This window comes from Haemorhous mexicanus, chromosome 10 (genome assembly GCF_027477595.1).
Source record: "Haemorhous mexicanus isolate bHaeMex1 chromosome 10, bHaeMex1.pri, whole genome shotgun sequence".
In the NCBI taxonomy this organism is placed as follows: domain Eukaryota; kingdom Metazoa; phylum Chordata; class Aves; order Passeriformes; family Fringillidae; genus Haemorhous; species Haemorhous mexicanus.
In genome coordinates, this window is record NC_082350.1 from 26,585,474 (window position 1) to 26,603,940 (window position 18,467).

The 18,467-nt window shown below is 40.0% G+C and overlaps 1 protein-coding gene across 2 annotated transcripts; it reads right to left on the reverse strand.

Annotated features, from left to right (window-relative positions):
* Positions 1–294: 294 nt before the first annotated feature.
* On the reverse strand, positions 295–16,604 carry GYG1 (glycogenin 1). Of its 2 annotated transcripts, none has more exons than XM_059855967.1 (7): positions 16,418–16,604; positions 12,974–13,109; positions 10,902–11,076; positions 10,430–10,592; positions 6,863–6,989; positions 3,508–3,727; positions 295–2,624 (listed from the first exon to the last, which is right to left on the reverse strand). In XM_059855967.1, exons 1-7 carry the CDS (start codon positions 16,587–16,589, stop codon positions 2,442–2,444), a joined length of 1,176 nt encoding a protein of 391 aa, XP_059711950.1. In that variant the 5' UTR covers positions 16,590–16,604; the 3' UTR covers positions 295–2,441. The 2 variants fall into 2 exon arrangements, with proteins under 2 accessions (XP_059711950.1, XP_059711951.1); XM_059855968.1 differs by having other exon boundaries at positions 295–2,628.
* Positions 16,605–18,467: the final 1,863 nt, after the last annotated feature.

An 18,467-nucleotide genomic window follows, 5' to 3' on the forward strand; every position in this document is an offset into this window, starting at 1 on the left:
AAAATGCTTCTTAAGCTTTTAAGAGGTGCTCTGAGTTGTCACCATTTAAGGAAAACCTTAGATTATAGGCTTCATTATGGCAGATGAAGTTCCAATATTTGAGTTGCAATCTAAGCAGTGCTGTGATTCTTCTGAATAATGATGTTTAGAGTATAGTGCTGTTTTTGAGTACATTCAGATTAGAGCAGAAAACTGCCTGATGTATCAAGTGATGCTATTGCAAGGGAAAAAAGGGATTTCTACTTTTCTGCAAAAGCTGCCTACAGCAATTGTGAAGGAAATAGTGGCAAATAATGACATAAAGGTCATTTTATTGAAAATAAGCTGCATAGAATTTGGTATAGATGTCATGCCTTTCCTGAGGCTGTGGTAAACACTTGATCATAGTATGAGTTACAGAGGCTACAGCAGAATTCTTTTCACAGGTTATCTTTCTTCACTAACGGTATTGCTAACCCAAAACATGCTGGTTTTCATCTTATTCAGCATCTCTCCTTATCTTATTGTATTAATGTAACAAAACATACATGCTAAACCAAATTTTCAGGCAGGTAATAAGTATCACACTTTTATACTTTCTTGGTTCTCTAAAACTAAGTTTAAAAAGAAGTAATGTCCCTACTCTCCAGTATGAATACAGACAAGGGGAGGACAAGTTAGACTGTTTGGCTTTAAAAGAGTATTTTACCATTTTCCATAGAGTAGTCTTTGAGTATGCAGAACTCTCCAATATTTGTTTGATAAACTATACTTTTTTCATTACAGACTGTAACTAGTAATCCCTCCTGCTTTCACACAACTTCAAATTTATCTGTTTAAAAAAAAAAACAAAAACAAAAACAAACAAACAAAAAACACAGCAAAAGAAAAACTCATACAGGAAAGGGCTAGTTACAACCTGGAGTTCAGATACTATGTTATTTTAAGTAGCTACAAGCTACTTTGGTTTGGACCTCATCTTTTAGCATTTTTTCTAAATGGCGAACAACTAAATCATAGAGGAATTAAGTAGTAAAAACAAGTTAAAATAGACCAACCCTTATACTCATATTATTTCTTCTGCTTTACCAGCAAATGATGAGAGCTTGTTGATCGTTTATTTTATCTCTAGGCTCAAGATTTAGCACCATCACTAAATTCCAGCTAAAATCCTCCTTTACTAGGAAATAAGGAATTTATATTTTCTTAGTGTTTCTGGATTTGTGCAAGGTACAGCTGTAAAAAAAAACACTAATTTTGTTCTGTTTAGACTTTTTACTTAAGGATAAAAAACCTTAGTACAGATGATAGCCAATCTGTCATCAGCATGCTTTATTTTTACTGCTTTTCCATGTGTCTTGGAGTACATGTAGCTTGAGTGTGGCAAAAAAAGCACTTTCTTTACTGTCTTTACACATGGAAAAAGTAGTTTTCCTTACCAGGGTAGGTACAGTTACTTAAGCAGCTACGTAATCTTTCTTTGCCAAAGTAGTATCACAGTTGTTTTTATGACTAAGTTCATTGTACAGGGCTTACATTAGGGATGGTGTTTCTTTAGTCACTTGAAAGAAGGATGCCTTCTTCCCAAACTTCAAGTTACTAATGTAAACAGCTTCAGCAGGTACTTCCTCATGTGCCCTGTCCTATATTTATGGCAAGTTAATACGGGGATTGGCCCTAAACAACTCCCTAGCAAATCACTAAGTACTTCTAAATAATTATGAACTAAAAGCCGGACATTTGCTAATGAGAGCTTGAGTAATATCAGCAAAGCTTAAGGGATATTTATACCTGTTGAATATTTTAGTTAGACTGCTTTAAAGCTCCTTTTTTTAATTGCTCAAGAGTTTAGGGAAGACAGAAATGCATGATAACTTTTTATTTTTGTATCAAGTGCAACATTGCAAGGAACAGATAAAACTCAGTTTACTAGTCCCATAGTATACAGAACTGAAAAACGCATTCTGCCATGCTGCAGGCACTGTGCGTAAGAACCTGGTCAAAATTTCAGTGCAATTGTGACTGGAAGAGCAAAGCAGTGCTATTACTGTTACATGTATGTATCCCAGTGTCATTAATACATTTATGGTAAAGCAGAATGGCTACCACTCCAGTGTATGAGCAATCCCATGAATTAGATTTTACATCTAAAACAGCAAGCAAAGGAATCAATGCTAATCACCTAATGAGGTGAGGTAACAAACCCAGTTTAAAGAATATGTTGAGCCAATTGATCAAAACAGAAGAAATTTTAAGCTGAAAATACCTGGCTTTATCTAGTATGGAGAATTGGAAATTGGGCAGTAATAGGTGGCCCAAGGATTCTGCTTCCTAGCTTTTGCTCAGTCTTCATCTGTAGCACTGCAGAGGCCTTCAGCCAAGTTTTTCCTCAAGCTACTAGCAAGTGTAACTGACCACCATCTATACCTTTCTAGCTGTTAGTTCTGGAACAAGTCCTTGCATCACCACTGTTTGAGACAGGCACTTCTACTGAAGGTAGGTATCAAGTTTCTTCTTGATGTTGTCAAAGGAATCCACTCCCATATAGTCAGCTTGGCCTTGTTCCCACCGTTCCTTGCGTTCTTCTGAAGATTCAGTTGGTAATAGTGGTGATACTGATACGTGGGACACTGCCTCTGTAACTTCTGCCTAAAAGGAAAGGTAGAGTAAAAATATCGAAATACTTTGTACAACTAAAGCGAGCAACAGGCCATAGAACGGGACAACAAAGTTGATGTTATCATGCGCAGTAGCAAGCATTGCCAATGGGTAGGGATTGTGCGGCTTTCCTAGCAAAATAACAAAGCAGAGTTACAGAAGTTAGCAAGGCGGAAAAAAAGGAAAATTTCAGTTCTTCATACCTCTCTACAGAAGCCACAAGAGAAAGCCAGAGTATAGACCAAGCCCGATAGCTGCAAATAGTTTGTTAGAAAGATGCAAGATTACCAAGAGAAGCACATCTGAAGACATCAATAACTTTGGTCTTAGAAAGGCTGAGAACTTAAACTGGTCCACGTACTAAGCTAAGACTAAGATGTCCGCAGTCAGATGCGGGCTGCTAGAATCTGTGAATGAGAACTACAGTTAGAAGCATTAGTTTGGTTGTCCTAGGCAATGTGATTCACCATGCAAGATCTATATGTACATATTTGCATGCTGAACTAGGGTTCTTCTGCTTGAGAACCTTATTAGCTGCAACACATTAAGACGTAGACCCTTCTCTGTATAAATTAAAGAAGTTACTACATCAAAGAACTTACTACAGTATAAGACCTGGTGCTACATTAACTATGTACATAGTTTGTTTTAGGCGAGCATACAGCCGTGTCCAAGACCTGTCTAGCATGCTTCTCTTTTGTAGTATTATTTATTCCAAGCTTAAAAGGACAAAACTAAAATACCCTGCATCCCACAAACTAAACCACACCCATGCTTTGAGACGGACAGAGGGAAGGGAAATTGATGCATTGGTAAATAACCTGTCATCCATACTTAGGTATGGATGCACAAGACCATTAGAGCACGTACCATATTTACCCCTGTAGTGATTTCTTTAACAATTCCATGCTGTTCTAGTAATGGTAAAACATCAGCTATGTAGATATCCCACCACATGTTGAGGAATTCTGGGTGAACTATTTTAGGGTCATCCATGTTGCCCTTTATGCTTTTTGTTCTGGAGTCATATGTATAGTTCCACGGCTTTGTGCTTCCCAGGAAATGCACCACCTTAGTATTGGCACCAAACCTGTCGGGCAGAAAAATTTTAGAAGTCAGTTTGTACATGTGTTTAGAAAACAAGTTTTGACAGGCAGACATAACTTTTTTTAACCTGTTATTTCCATATTTGTCCAGAAAACAAATATGAATATATTTAGGTGGCTAAATGCTAAATGATCAAACTGCCCATGTCTATTGGGACTGAAAGCATTGCGATACAACTGAAAAAATGCAAGCTGAATTCTACATTGCACTAGTCAGAATACAGCCAAAACCTAGTGGTCTGGGCTATTTAAATACTTACAGACAACTCAAGTCTTTAGGGTCATGTCCATAGCTCAGGGGAGAGCAGTCTCAAGCAGCCGTTGCAATCGGAACTGGTTTTAAAAGTGAAAAAGATTCTACTCCAAAGTCAGCAAGCCAGAGAGTTAAGCGTTACAAGTATTATGTAGAGAACAGTCAGTGTTGAGTTACTCTTTCAGTTTATAGCCCTGTAGAAATGGATCCTTGGATGGCTCTGCTGCAAGGAGACCATGCCCCTGCAAAATAGTAACTTTGTATAACCAAGCCCTTTCAGAACACTCCTGGTCTTGGTGCAGCAGGGTCTTGCTAGACAACCCTTACTTCCTAAATAACCTTAGGGCAACCATGGGTGGGTTTGGTAGCGGGTTGTTTTTGTTTCTTTTTGAAACCTTTTACACTCTATTTTCAATATGGACTTTTAGCTTTGTCCCAGCTGTTATCAGTATGTTCTTCTGTATTAAAAGTAAAGATGAGATGCACCTCTTTTCAAGTAAAGAACTTAACACTGAAAGAGACAAAATTCACATCATTCTCCTATAGCTCCAGAGCTGGGTTTTAGCTTGATTCAGTCTTGTGACCAAGCAATACTGGTCTGTCTGCTAACAGTGACTATCTCACCTAGTTCAGTTTGCATCACATTGGACTTTCTTGTCAACATAATATGACTGAAATGGAAAGTAACATCAAGTAGCTTGCCTAATGTTCTATTAGGCAGATGCTGGTCATTTTGACCGGGACTCAAGTGTTAAAGAGTTTTGTGTATGGAGACAATATGGGTGTGTTTCAAAAGCCATAGAATATTCAAACCAAGTATGCATTTGAATGGGGTTGTAGGTTTCATGCTATTTTAAGGTCCCTAACTATATTTCAATGTTCATGTTCAATGTTTTCAATACAACTGATCTTATTGCAGAACGAAGACTTGTGTGTGCATGAAAGGCCAAGTGTTTGCTTTAACTGCATGAAAAAAAAAAGTGCCCTCAAGAGGTCAGTTACTGGGCTTTAACTTTAAATCCCAAAAGTCTTGATTTAGCGTAAGGGTACTACTTTAGTTTTATTAGCTGTCAATACTAAACCTGAGTTTTCTTCATCTTAGGCTGCTGCTGTTTTAAGGAAACTTATTGTTAAAAAATCAAGGGAAGTTAAGCTAGAGAATAGAATGCATAAGAAGTATCATGACCTTTGTTGCAAATGGAGAAGTATACTCTTGGTATCCTGTCTACTTACAGTCAGAACAACAGATGCCAAGCTTCCACAATGTTTTCAGCATCTGCTTTCTAGATACTTTCTGGACCTGCAATACTTTATTTGGGCATTTAAGCTCAACTTTTAGGAAGCTTTATGTCCACACTGGCCTCAGCAACTAATCTGTCTTTCCACATCTCCCAGAAAAGTCCTTCATCACTGTTTTGAAGTTAGAGAGCATTTGTCATGAATTGGCATTTTCCTTTGGAAAAAGGATTACTGAGAGTGCTGTGAAATCTAGTCTTGCTGTACAAAGCTGCAAAAAACTTAGCTATTGCTGTCAGTAGGTTTAAATTTCACTATATTCTAACTGTTGATTATCAGGAGTGTAGCTGCTGATCTAACCAAGGGAACTTGTTCCATCTATTGAGCAGGCAATGTTACTTACAAGGGCTGCACTTCCAGCATTCTATTTTTGAAGGTCTGATGAATTCAGTTAAGCAACTGATTCAATCAGTTAAAGATATTTTTGTCAAGAGCTCCCAGATCCAATTAGTGTTCTGTGGCAACAAAGTAATTTGTAAAAATAAGGTCATGAGACTAACAGCCAGCCATGGAAAGAGGGCATACTTTACAATAGATGTTAGTTTATCAAATGCTATCCAGCTACTTAGTCATTCTGAGGCTTGCATATATTTCTTTAAATAAGTGTTCCACTTTTAGCATGACAAGATTCCAAATAGTATTCTGATCACAAGACATAGTTTGATCTTGAGCCAGCAAGGCCTGCTTATGCCAGCTGCTGCTTTAGACACTAGTAACCTGATGTCATTCAGAGATCAGATTGTTTTTATGCACTTGGCACTTTCCCTCTTCTTGCCTCCAACTTCTGTAGCTCATAATAAATAAAGAGTTTCTGTGTAACACTTCAGTGTCCATTCTTTCCCCCCCTTGCCCCACCCCCTTTCAACTGGATTGTTATAACACTTTGAGCAGCCCTGCCTCTGACATACAGTTTACTCACATGCCACACTAACACTGCTAGCTAGGGAGGATACAGGCTTTGTCACAGAGGAAATATGCAATGATATGTGGTTGGCTGTATTCTTTGTTCTATCTTGCTGTCACTTAAGGAACTGACGGAGGTCTAGAAAGACTGTTAGGAGAGAATTCTACCTTGATACAAATCTTTGTTCAACCACACTTATTTGAATGGTATAGGTTGATTAGGTGAAATTTTAACTACTGGTTGTTAAACACCCTAAGTAACTGGAGTGAAGAAAGGGCAAGTTGTCTAAGTGGGAAGGATACCACCAGTGACATGCTGAAGGTCAGCTCAAGTTGATTAAGGAGCCTACTGCCATTGGTTAGAACTGTTCTAGACTGTATCCTATACTGGAGGAGTGGTTTTTCCTTTTGCAAGTGACCTGTCAAATGTGCTTGCTCAACTTCAGTGTTATCACCAGGGATGAGTGGTTTAAGCTGAAGATACAGCAGAATTTGACTTTCATCAATTAAACCTTTTTCTTTTTAAGAGAAGAAATTATGATATTTTGAGTGGCAGGAACAGTCTACTTCTAAAAAACCTGTGTAAGCTCACATCATGTCTGTTCATTCTGTTACAAGAAATTAGTTTATGTAAGCTCTGAAGGTCTTCTTGAAGTTTTCAACTTACGCTTTAAATGCTGGAAGGTAGGAATATACAGAAGTGCTGCTCAAATTATAAATAAACGGTAGATGTTTGCTCATGTCTGTTGTTGCCCAGCTGCTGAAGAAGGTGTTTAATAACCCCTGATCTGCACCTAAAAGAGAAAGCATTAATAGGCTACAAGCATCAGACAGCTATTTGAAGATCTTTTTCAGTCACTTTACTAAGTAAGAGTTGGTAACACAGTTATCGTGTCCTGTAGAAGTCTGGCACAGAGCACTACATTCTGTTTGTGAACAGCCCTGTAAACCTTGCAGCCTTTGATTATTCCAAAAATGCAGAGAATGAAATAGTATATATGGGGTTACTTTTGGTAAAAGATAGGAAGCTGCTCACAAACTCTGACATTCAGTTTCTTTTACAGCTTAAGTTCAATCTGTATAATGCAGCAATAACACCCCACAATAAAACAGTACAACTGAGCACTGCTCAGCTGTAGCTCTGAAGATCAAATGGCAGCAATAAGTTTTATTACTTATGCTTACAGATGCATGACCAACATCATCTCACTGACAGGGTATCAGTGGCCTGTTAGACCTGCAGTCCCAGATGCATCTACCTCCACACTGATCTGATAAGAAAAGCACATGTAGTCTTGTTGACCATTCTAGTAAGACTCCATCAAATTCCTTAAAAGATAATAGGTGTTCCTAATTCTGTAATAAAAAGCTCCTGACTAACCATTAAATGAGGATAACAATCTGTATTCAGAAGGGTCATGTCTTAGTTTGCAAGTAGAGGTTGTTACAAGGTTAAGGGAATCTGAAGTTGTTTGGTATCTCAGTAGTAAATTAGCTAAAAAAATAAATATAACCTTCAGGCCAGAGTAGACTAGTTTATAAGCAGCAACTGAGAAGTAAAAACCTATTTATCTACATCCATTCATTCATTCCTTATCACAAAGAATACGATTAGTCTTTAAATGGTAATAATCCCTTTTATCAAGGAGATTGAAGGGAGTCCTCTGACTTTCACTTGCTGTATTCTTTCACCTATCACTGCATGCACAAGTAGCATTACTAAGGGGTAGGTAAATGGATAGCTTAGGAGACGACATTTCATTTTAATCTTCCATTTTCTTAAGCACTCAGGCCACTAAAAACCTTTTCCTGAGTCAGCAGAGACTATGATTTGATTTAGGGCAGTATTAAGGTTTATACCATCAGTGCTGTTTGAGCAGAATTTGCTTTTTGCAAAAGCTGAAGTATCTGGACGCTGAGCATAAACTTAGATGTACGGACAGTACACTGACAAATATAAATTCTAGGTATCCTGTTACAGCTGTCAGCATACATGCAGATTGCAGAGTAAGAAACAGCCGGAGACTCAGTCCAGCAATTTCAAACCTCTCACTTGCCTCTCAATCCATAAAGGAAGGAAAGCACTTTTGAAAAACTTATATCCATCATAAGAGAACTGAAGGGGCAGCAAGAGTGTATTTAACTTACTCTACAGGACTTTGACTTGTTTAGATTGGTTTACATCCTTGGCCTTTTTTCAGATTGCATGCATTTGTGCCAAAGCAGACAATGAAAGCAGTATCTAGCTGTCCTATTTCAGACTTCAATGGGAGTATTGTTATATAAACAGGATCTCACACATCAGGTGAAAAACCAGGCAGTACTTAATATTAACTACATATTTACAGATACATATCAAGGTACAATACAGCAAGACTATTTTGGATCCCAGGCTAAAAAGCAAGAGGATTGTCTAAGCAACAGCAACATTCTTAAGGTAGCTGTACTACCAGATTTCTTCTAAAACCAAACTTCTCTCCTATCCACTACTTTTAGATGGTATCTAGAGTAGTTGCATGACATATTCTTTATTATCTACAAAGGTAAAGTTTAGAGAGACAGAGGAGATGTCTACATAAGTAGCCATCATTCTGCCATTTCTGGACAACAGTACTACATAGGAAGCAGCTGTCTGCTATTACATACAAGAAATATTCTGGAAGGTCTTCTATGCCCTAGTTACTCCTACTGCAGACAAGGCACTTGCAGCTTGACTTCAACTACACATAGTTTGGTAGGTTGTTAAGTCTGCATCCCTGTGTCCCATTAAAAGCAGTGACCCTTCACAGGTTTCTCTTACTACATTTCCTAGGCCCTTTTATTACTCTCTAGGTCAATTTAATTTTCAATTCCCTTTCTCCCTACCAAGTTCGTGAGCTCAGCAGTAGCTTATACAGATGGTCTAGGTCTCCATGGCATCATTACTCAGATCAATGCTATCATTTAATAAAAACTAAGATTTTGAAGCTGAAGTACAAATTACAGTTCTAGAAATTTGATAACTAAACAATTAGCCCACTGTTTTCGCTCTTAAGTGCTGCAACAATTGCTTTGCTTTTAGGACAAAGAAAGTTCCACTATTGCATGGCTTTAGTATTCAAGTCAGAAAGCATATTGTAAAAACAGTTCCATTCATTTGGGGGTTTTTTGCTTGGTTGCTTTTGTGGGGTTGAGGTTTTTGGGGAGGGGGAGGAGAGGGTGTTTGGTTGGTCTTGGGAGGTTTTGTTTGTTTGTTTTAATGCAACAATTCAGAATTATGCTACAGATTTTGCTATAGCTGGTGATCAATTTGCACCTTTGACCTTTATTACATGGCAGTATTCATTTTCATTAGGTAGCATTGAGCATGCAGCTGCGACCAATGTTCTTGAGAAGGCCACACACAAGAGTACCTACAGTAACAAGGATTATTCTGCAGACTAGGATTGACATCTGAATATTTTACTTTTCACAAAGTACTGAGAGGTAAGTCAGCATTACCTTTTATCTGAGAGTTTCGTTTTATGGTCTTATTTACATAGTTTTCTATATTTTTTTCAGTTAGAATTTGTTTTCTACCACAGTAGTTACATGATGAAATTAAGTGACAGAAGACAGTGATATTCAGAAGTCTTTAACTATAGCTGTCTCCAAGCAACATAAGCTTTTACTGCAACAGTAACAGATTTAGTAGACTTACAGGACATCACAACCTGGCTTCTCAAGCTTAAACCTGATACAGTGGTGGATCCCAAGTAACCTATAGTGGGAAGCAGCCAAGGCTACTACATGCGCTTGATATTGGAAAAGAGACAGTCACTATCCTATAATGACAGGAAGCCATCACAGCATATGAAGAGATAGCTGTATCTTCAAATGTTTGATTCTCTGAAGCTGTGCTCAAGTTGACCAGTACTATTTTTTCTATAGCAGCTTGAGTTAGTATAGAACATCCAAGCCTTGAGTGTTAGGAATGTCTGAAGCACAGTACTGGAGTTTCATTTCTTGTTATATGATTCTACACTGTTAGTCTGGAGGCCAAACTCAGTTTTTATTTCATTAATCCTGAAAAAAGTAATTTTACTACGTATTGTCATGATAGCCTCTATTTTGGAGAAAGACACAATTTTTGCATACTTACATGGAGAATTCCATAATACAGAGTCCCCATGAGATGTATGCAGCTACTGAGCCATCCCAAATACTGTTAGACCATTTTGGTCTAACTTACACTGGAATACAAGTTAATACATACCATCAAAGCTGCCTTTCTCTGTGGCAAACTGTAACAGCTGACTGTATGTTTCAATGGAAGGTCGGTAAACAAAAACTCCTGAATTAAAACAGTCGGGCCAGCCTGGATCTGGTGCTGCAGATAGCTCTTCTCTCTCAAAAAGTTCATCTATATTTGACAAAACCTAATTGTAAAGGAGTTTAAAAAAATGCTTTTAGGTTAGGAATTGTGGTATCATGTTTTTCATGGATTTTGGCATCAACACTAAGACATGAAAGGAAGTTCTTTTATCAGTGTTCATCTTATAGAAGACAATACTTGACAGAAATAGTCCCCACAGACTTCATAACAGTTAATTTAGTTTAAAAGGCACACACAGTCTTACTGTTACTAGTCCATCTATTACCCCTACTCTTAAAAAAAACCCACAGAAAAAAATCCAACAACCCTGATACTAGGCCTTTGAGAAGTACCATGAGATACAGCCACTTACCATTGTGTCTGCATCCATGAAAACACATTTTGAAAACTGTGTCAGTTCCCAGCAGTGAAGCTTTGTTAGTGTGACGCCCAACTCAGGTCTTTTCATTAATGCCAAGTGTGCTGAATCCCCACTATCCAAGACATTTACCAATATGACTTCATCAAAGACTTTTTCCAGCACTCTCCTGGGGAAGAGTCAATTGGCAAGATTTAGTTCTAGTGGTACTCCAACAGCAGACCGCATGACAGATTCCGTAAAGAGAAGCAGAATAACAGGAAACCTGGCAACATTTCTTGTTGAAAAGTAGTAAGAGTTGACTGCATATTTTGGAGCACACGAGTACACCTGTCTGCCATAAAGTTTGTAATGTGCACATTTTCGGGAACAAAAGTCTTTTGAGGTTTTGGGTTTTTTTTTCTTCCACAGAGTTTTAGTTGGCATTGCTATCAAGTTCAGTAAGTCATACACTAAGCTTTTTTTTTTCATCCAGACTCTGAGATCTAGCAACTTATAAGACTACTCTGAGCAGACAATTAAAAAATGGGAAGCTTTTAGACTAGCTTGAGCAGGACAGTAGCTGAATCCAAAACAGCTGAGACACAATTTTATGCAATACTTACACTGTTCTGGATTTTTGACATCTGGGACATTTGAGACACCTGACTAGACCTAGTTGGTAAAACTTTCTTTATCCCATGAAGTCTTTTCAAGATTGACTTAGTTATGGCTGTGGGTACAAAATGTTTTGAACCAGTATCATATTCACTAAAGAGTGACAAACTTTCAGGCAGTGTAGTGAAATTTTGTGGCAGTTACCCAACCTTTGCTTTACCATCAATAGAGCATTACCATTAGTTCAAGAGATTAAGGTGTTCATGCTGCTTAAAATAGGAAGCATCAATAAAGTCTTACTGTTCTTCAGCATATCTTGAATGCTCAGCAACTGCCAGTACAATTTAAGCCACAGAACTTTTAAATGAGTTTTGGAACTCTGCCTTGCAAGGCCATCTTCATACTGACAGTTGGTGGGTCAGTGCTTCTGAACTTCGGGCATACTTTGTTAGGGGAGACAAGGTGAGATTTGCAAGTTCCAATTACATCATTAGGTACATAAGTATCACTGGTCTAAGGGCACAGTACTAGGTGGCTCGCACTAGCACATAGATACATTTAAGGTTCACCTTCGAAGAGCACGCTCACCTAGTAGGCTGAAATGGATGATCCTATATGCAACATTTTAATAGCAATACAACCATTTAGCTGCCAGGAGACTCCAGGGAAAGTCACTGCATTTACTTTATTGAGTCACCTCTCTATTGTGTCTATATATTGATAACTTTTCAGAATAATTTCCCCATGTAGAGAATCTTGACCTATCATCTGTAGTTCCCATAGTTATCAACTGTTTCATTGTTTTTTTTTTGGTTTTTTTTTAACCCTCTTACATGTGGAAAGAATCCAGTCCACTCCATAGTGAGACTATTCTAAGGAGGCTCTAGGAAGCAGTTGCCTCTTAATTTCATTTGATGTACTGTGGTGACCTTGTTAGATGCCTCTGTTGAGCTGCTGATTTGACATACTTGGTGCTACTTCAGTTCTGCTTGCTTCTCCCATGATAAAATTTGAAGTGTCTGCTAGATTTCAATAGAGCTTGTGTTATATTATGTCAATTGGGAATATTTCTGCAAAACAAATAAACACTAATTCCCTGCCCCCACCTCCACATGCATACACATAGCACTAACAAATGCACAGGCAATATCACATTGTTGGACAATTCTAAGCAGGACTACAAAAGAGCAAAGATCCAGCAGAAATATCAGTATCAAGTCATGGTTTAGAGCTCTAACTGCAGACTATTTGTTTAACTCATCGTAGGGAAGAAAAAAGAAAAACACACCAAAACATAAACAGTTTCATGTTTGAAGAACTTACAGAACTCCAGATAAGTTGAGTTCTGCTGAAATTAGCTGTTTAGCTTCCAGAGCTTTGAAAGGTTACTATTAAGAAAGTTAACTTCCATTTTTCAACCTGCACATCAGCAGGAACTGTTGCAGTCTGAAGCATGTAAGTGACCTTACCTCATAAGATCTGAGACCTGAGGAGTTATGAGTGCAGTCAGCTTCCTCGTTGTTCTATACTGTTGCAAGGATGAACCAAGTACTAGTGCTCCTTTCACGTAGGAGTCATTTGTGGCTAGAGTCACAAAAGACTGGTCTGGAAGAAATGAAGGTGGACAAGTTAGCACCATCCGCTACTTTATTCTGAGACAGATACATTAGAAACCTAGTATTGTTAGGTAATCTTGCTGTGAGACCTCTAAGATATGCCCTTTAATTCTGTGTACAGGGCCTTCCTATGTGACTCAATGAAGCAGATTGTTTGCATAGCTATATTTGCTATTGGTAACTTGACACATGGCAAAATGCAGTAAAATGACCCACAAAACCAAGACCATTTCAGGAGAGCACCAGTTCAAATTTGCCCAGGTTAAATAAGTCATGCCAAAAGTAGAGACAATCCAAAAGTCTAAATAGCTCTACTTGGGCCACTAATATGCTATTATGCAAAAAGCGTTTGGAGTCTGTGGGCTTGCTTTTGGCCTAAACTTAGTGGAGTTTTGTAGAGTTTCTGTAGGTTCAACTCTCAACCCTGAAACTAAAGCAGCATAAAAGTTGCAATTCATTTTCAAATGAAAGTAAGCATTGAATTATATCTTAGACAACAGTTTTAAGTTTTGCTAGCTCAGGATTTTGCAGATGAGTTGTTCTGCAACCCATGATTGCAGCTCTGTCACAAGAATGCAAGATTTAAATGGGAAGTAACTAGTAATACAAAAAGGAATTTAGAACTTGCAGGAACAATTTTTACTCTTTGAGCAAAAAGAGGTACTATAATCTTCTGCTCCAGTTGAATCTTAAATGTAGCTTAAGACAGATTGTTTTACCCTATAGTACTTATTGAAGCCGTATTATACAAGCTTTGCCTTCTTTCATGTTGTTTTAAACTGCCAGAGGGGGACTCTCAAAAGCAAACAAGTAACTTATAAAAGTTCTTCAGTTCACTGTTAACTATTTTAATGTAGACCTCCTTTCAGTTATATCACTTTACAAAGCATGTCCTTTTCTACCAATCCATTTTCACTCTATCAACCAAACAGTTTTTTCCTAAGAATTTCAAGAGTCAAATTTATTTTAGCAACTTTGATTTTTTTTTCTTTACAAAAGGTGTTAACTACGTTAGATCAGAGTGAGAGTTCTGGGTACTTAAAGGCTTACTATCAAGCCTAGTAGTAAGATTAAAATACTGACTCCTTTCCGAAAAATTGCTGTTTGGCACAACGCCTAAGTTCACGAGGCAGCCATCATCAATATCTTTTTAACTTAATACGCCCTTAACAGTTGACAAGCGACAATCATGTACCATAACTGCCTGTAAGCTCTGCAAACCTGGTCTGCAAGATCTATAGACCAGCTACAAAACCTTCTATTTTGCTTAGCAGCAAAACCAACTAGTCCCAAGGGATTTAGATTATAGTGGTCAATCACAAAGATCAAAGAAGCTCCTATAATGCCAGGAATAAAGATATTTTGTTTCAATTCACTTTTAGCTGCCTGTTTGTACTAGTTCATATTCAGCAAGTCTGCAGAACAACTTTATGTTTCTTTGAAAGGGGAAGAGTGTAATATTTTAAGTTGTATAAACAGCCTCCTCCTAATGGGACAGGGTTTTTCACTAGGTAGTTTGCATGTTACTATTCAATACATGGAAGTCTGACACTATGCTCTCAGACTAAAAATCCAGTGGGATTGTGCCCAATATTCATATGAATGTTGTTTGGGTTTTTTTTCCCCTAGCAGTGTAGCACGAATTCTTAAAGTGACCTTGCCACTGAAAGACAGATCTTTTCTTCATTGACCTGTTAGCAGGTACACTTCTACTCTGTCTCATCTTCTTGAAACTGAATAATCACACACACAAAGGTCTTTAGGGAAATAAAGTCAATTTAATGATGGAATAAAGGCTAAGAAACCCCCTATTGCATCCCAGCTCTAGGAGGAAATGTTACAACTGCTTGACAGGAGGTTAATATTGCCAACCTGGAGACCATTTAAGTCAGTATAACTTAACAAAGTTTCAAATAAGCTATTTTCTGTTCTATATCTAAAGTTTCTATTGTATCTACTCTATATCATCCTGTTTGTGTTCAATATCGTCTATATATCATACCTAAGTGTTCTATTCTATATAATTCGTAAGTACAGGAGCTCATGCTACAATTTAGGCAAGACTAGTTGGTGCTTACTATGGAAGCTTTATCTGCAAAAGACTAGTCCATTCTACCAAAACATCAAGTATTTCAGCTGTGTGGGTCCCCCAATCATCCTTTTCCCCTTCTATGTAAACACTTCCTTCACATAATCTTGTGTTTACACAGCAGCCACTGCTAGGCCTGAAACATAATGAACCCTTGGTGAGAGTATGTCCTCGAAACCACACAGAATGAGAGGCAGTTGCACAGCTTCCTAATTGACTTACCCAGACAAAACCATGCTACTTCAGAGAACTCTTTGGCTGCCCACTTCATAGGCTATAATATCTCTTTGCAAGAGTTTTTGTGCTAGCCCTTACACACCCACTAGCATCCTAGAAGTCTGAGCTAGAAGTGATCTTTCATTTGATGGCATGCAGAGGTTACTGGAGTGCTTGCCCCAGATTATTTAAAAAATTCCCCTGGAAGATTTGTCCTAGGCATAGCCAGAGTTCACAGGTGCTTGCCTTTTCTCCTATTCTCTGAGTTAGGCGCTAGTATATCTCATTTGTTTTTGAGTACAGGATTCCTAGAGAGACAGGAGCATCTTATCAAGACATGCATCGGAGGGCAGACTTCCTGCAGGCTTCCAGACCTGAAAATGAAACCGACTTTGCTGACAACTTTAGGTGAAAATCGGGGGGAAAGAAAACCAAACAAACAACCCTCAAAACAACAAACAAGCAAAAACCCTAACAAACAAAACCCCCCAAACAACAACAAAAACAAAAAAACGGAAGAAAGAAGTGACACGTACGTGGAGAGCCGTAAGGACCTACTCACTGCAAAGTATCAAAATCAGAGAAATCACAAGCTCTCTCCGGCGTTTCAGGAGAGGGCTGGGTTTTCTCCTGCGAGCCGCTGTACCCCTACAGTGGCCTCTCCGGCCCATCCTGCTCCCCGCCACGCCGGCGACACCCGTCCCGTTAGGGGACGGAGCCTGGGGCAGAGCATTGAGCTAGGCGCGGAAAGAGCCGGCACCGAACGCGTCCTCTCAAACCGCACAGCGGTGCCCGGCGGGACGGCTCTGAACCCCCCGCGAGCAGCCCCTGCCCCCAGCAGCCGAAGCCAGGTCGCCGCCGGGACGGCTGCCTAAAAATAGGCGCGGCGGCGGCGATCCGGCGGCGGCGATCCCGCGGCGGCGTGGCGGCTCCGCGAGCGCGGCCCGCGGCCCTCGCGAAGAGCGGCGCGAGGCGGGCGGGCGCACACTGACCTGCCATGGTGCCCGAGCGCAGGTCGGTGCGGGAGACGCGACAGCCGCGGTCGGGGCCGCGCTGAGGCCGCCCCTTATATAGGGGCGGGGCCAGCAGCGGCGCGTCTGTGGCAGCCGGAGGACGCCCCGCCCCGAGGAATCCCCGCGGCGCCGCGGGCGGAGCCCCCGCCATGGCCTCCCGCGGCGGCGGCACGTCACCCCCCTCCTTCCGGGGCCGACACCGCGCCCTCTCCGGGAGGCCTCAAGGCCCCCCGCCCTCCCACTCCCGTGTCTCTCGGGTAAAGCGGAGCTTGAAAATGCTTGCAATACTCCGCTCCGCGAATAGAGGGTAGGACCGTCTTGGGGTGCCGTGGCTCAGGCTGGGAGCGGCGGTGGTACACAGCAGGACCGTTGCTTCTGTGGCCGCTAAGCCGTGCGGGAAGAAGGACCAAAACTACTGGGAAGAGCTTGGCCCCGTCCTCTTGGCGCTCTCCCTGCAGGTGTTAGTACAGGCGGAGGGGATCCGCCGAGCTGCCTCTTCTCCAAGGCTGAACGGTCCCAGGTCTCTCAGCCTTTCCTCCTAGGAGAGATGCTTTCTTTTCGCTTCATCATCCTTGTGGCCCCTTGTTGCCCTCTCCAGTGTGTTCATGCCTTCCATACAGGGGAGCGTGAACTCAGCACAGCCCTGCAGGTGTGGCCTGAGCAGCGCTGAGCACAGGGCAGGGATCCCCTCCCTCCACCTGCCTCGTGCAACCAAGGATACCATTTCAGCAAGGGCACATTTAGGCTCGTGTTTAATTTCGCGTCCCCCAGGATGCCTAGATCCTTTCCTGTGGTCTGTTACCTTCCTCAAGATAATGAAATGTAACTGCTTTTTGATCACGATAAATGGAGGGAAGTTTATTAGTAAGGGGATTTCTTTCTGACTTGAAATGGCAAATGAGCCACGAATGGATTTTAAAAAAATTTTTAAAATCTCAAATGCAAACTCACGAACAAAGAGCCCTCCAACTCCTAATTTCCCCAGTATGAGAGATCACATTTGAGCGGAGACAATTTTTGTAGACCTGTTTTGAAATCAAATGATGTACTTCTAAAAATACCAAAATCAAGGAAGTGTTCCTTGACCAACCACAAAATAACAACCCCAAACCAAAATATGCATTTAGAGCATACCATTAATTTGTAATTCATGCATGGTATGCATAAAAGCATGTGAATCAGAATTGTAGGCAATGCTGGTAATGTTGTACATGTATAGGGATTACTAATATTTGATTTTTTTATGCTACTCTTTTTTCAGGTATCTGTGGCTTTGACAAACTTTCCCTGTGATGGTATTAGGCATGGTTTGTGTCTGTCTCCGATGAAAGTTTTGAGAAATTTTTAGCCAGCACATTTCAGCTGTGTCTAGCTTGTTGCTTTGCCAAGTTTTTGAGAGAAAACAATAGAATAGCCACTGTTGGTGACTGCCCTCCCCCCTTCCCTTGCTTCTTTTGTGTTATGTCAGAGTGGAGCAAAAGAGCATAATTCCTTCTGGTTTCCACATTAAACAATCAGAAAAAAAAATCTTTAGGATTGCCAGTGTTCAGCTTGATAGTGTGTCAGAGAAGTGCAGCATCCACCCCTATGCTAACACTTTTTTGCACATGCACTTTTGCGATTTTTCTAATGTTCATAGTTGAACAGGCTGTAAATTTTATGGTTCCCTTGTGTGACTCAATTGCATGTACATCTGTGCCTTTGCACTGACTGTTTATACTTCTTTCTCCATAACCTGAAGAGAAGTCACAGGAAGAACCTGAGAAACAGGTATCCCATTGGCTTCCAGTACAAATGGAAGAAAAGATCATGTGACATAAGGATAGAAGGAAAAAAGCTCACAAAAAAGAGAAGAATGCTCAGGAAAAGTTTTTGTGAGGTGATGGCTAGGATTGGAATGCATCTATGCCTAGGATAGGCTAAGCAAAAAAAAAAAAAAACCAGCTAGGCCTCAGTTTCTATGGAAGGGAATGAATTTAAGAGTAGGTAAAAGATAAGTAAGATATGAGGGTGGGAACCAACCAGGGAA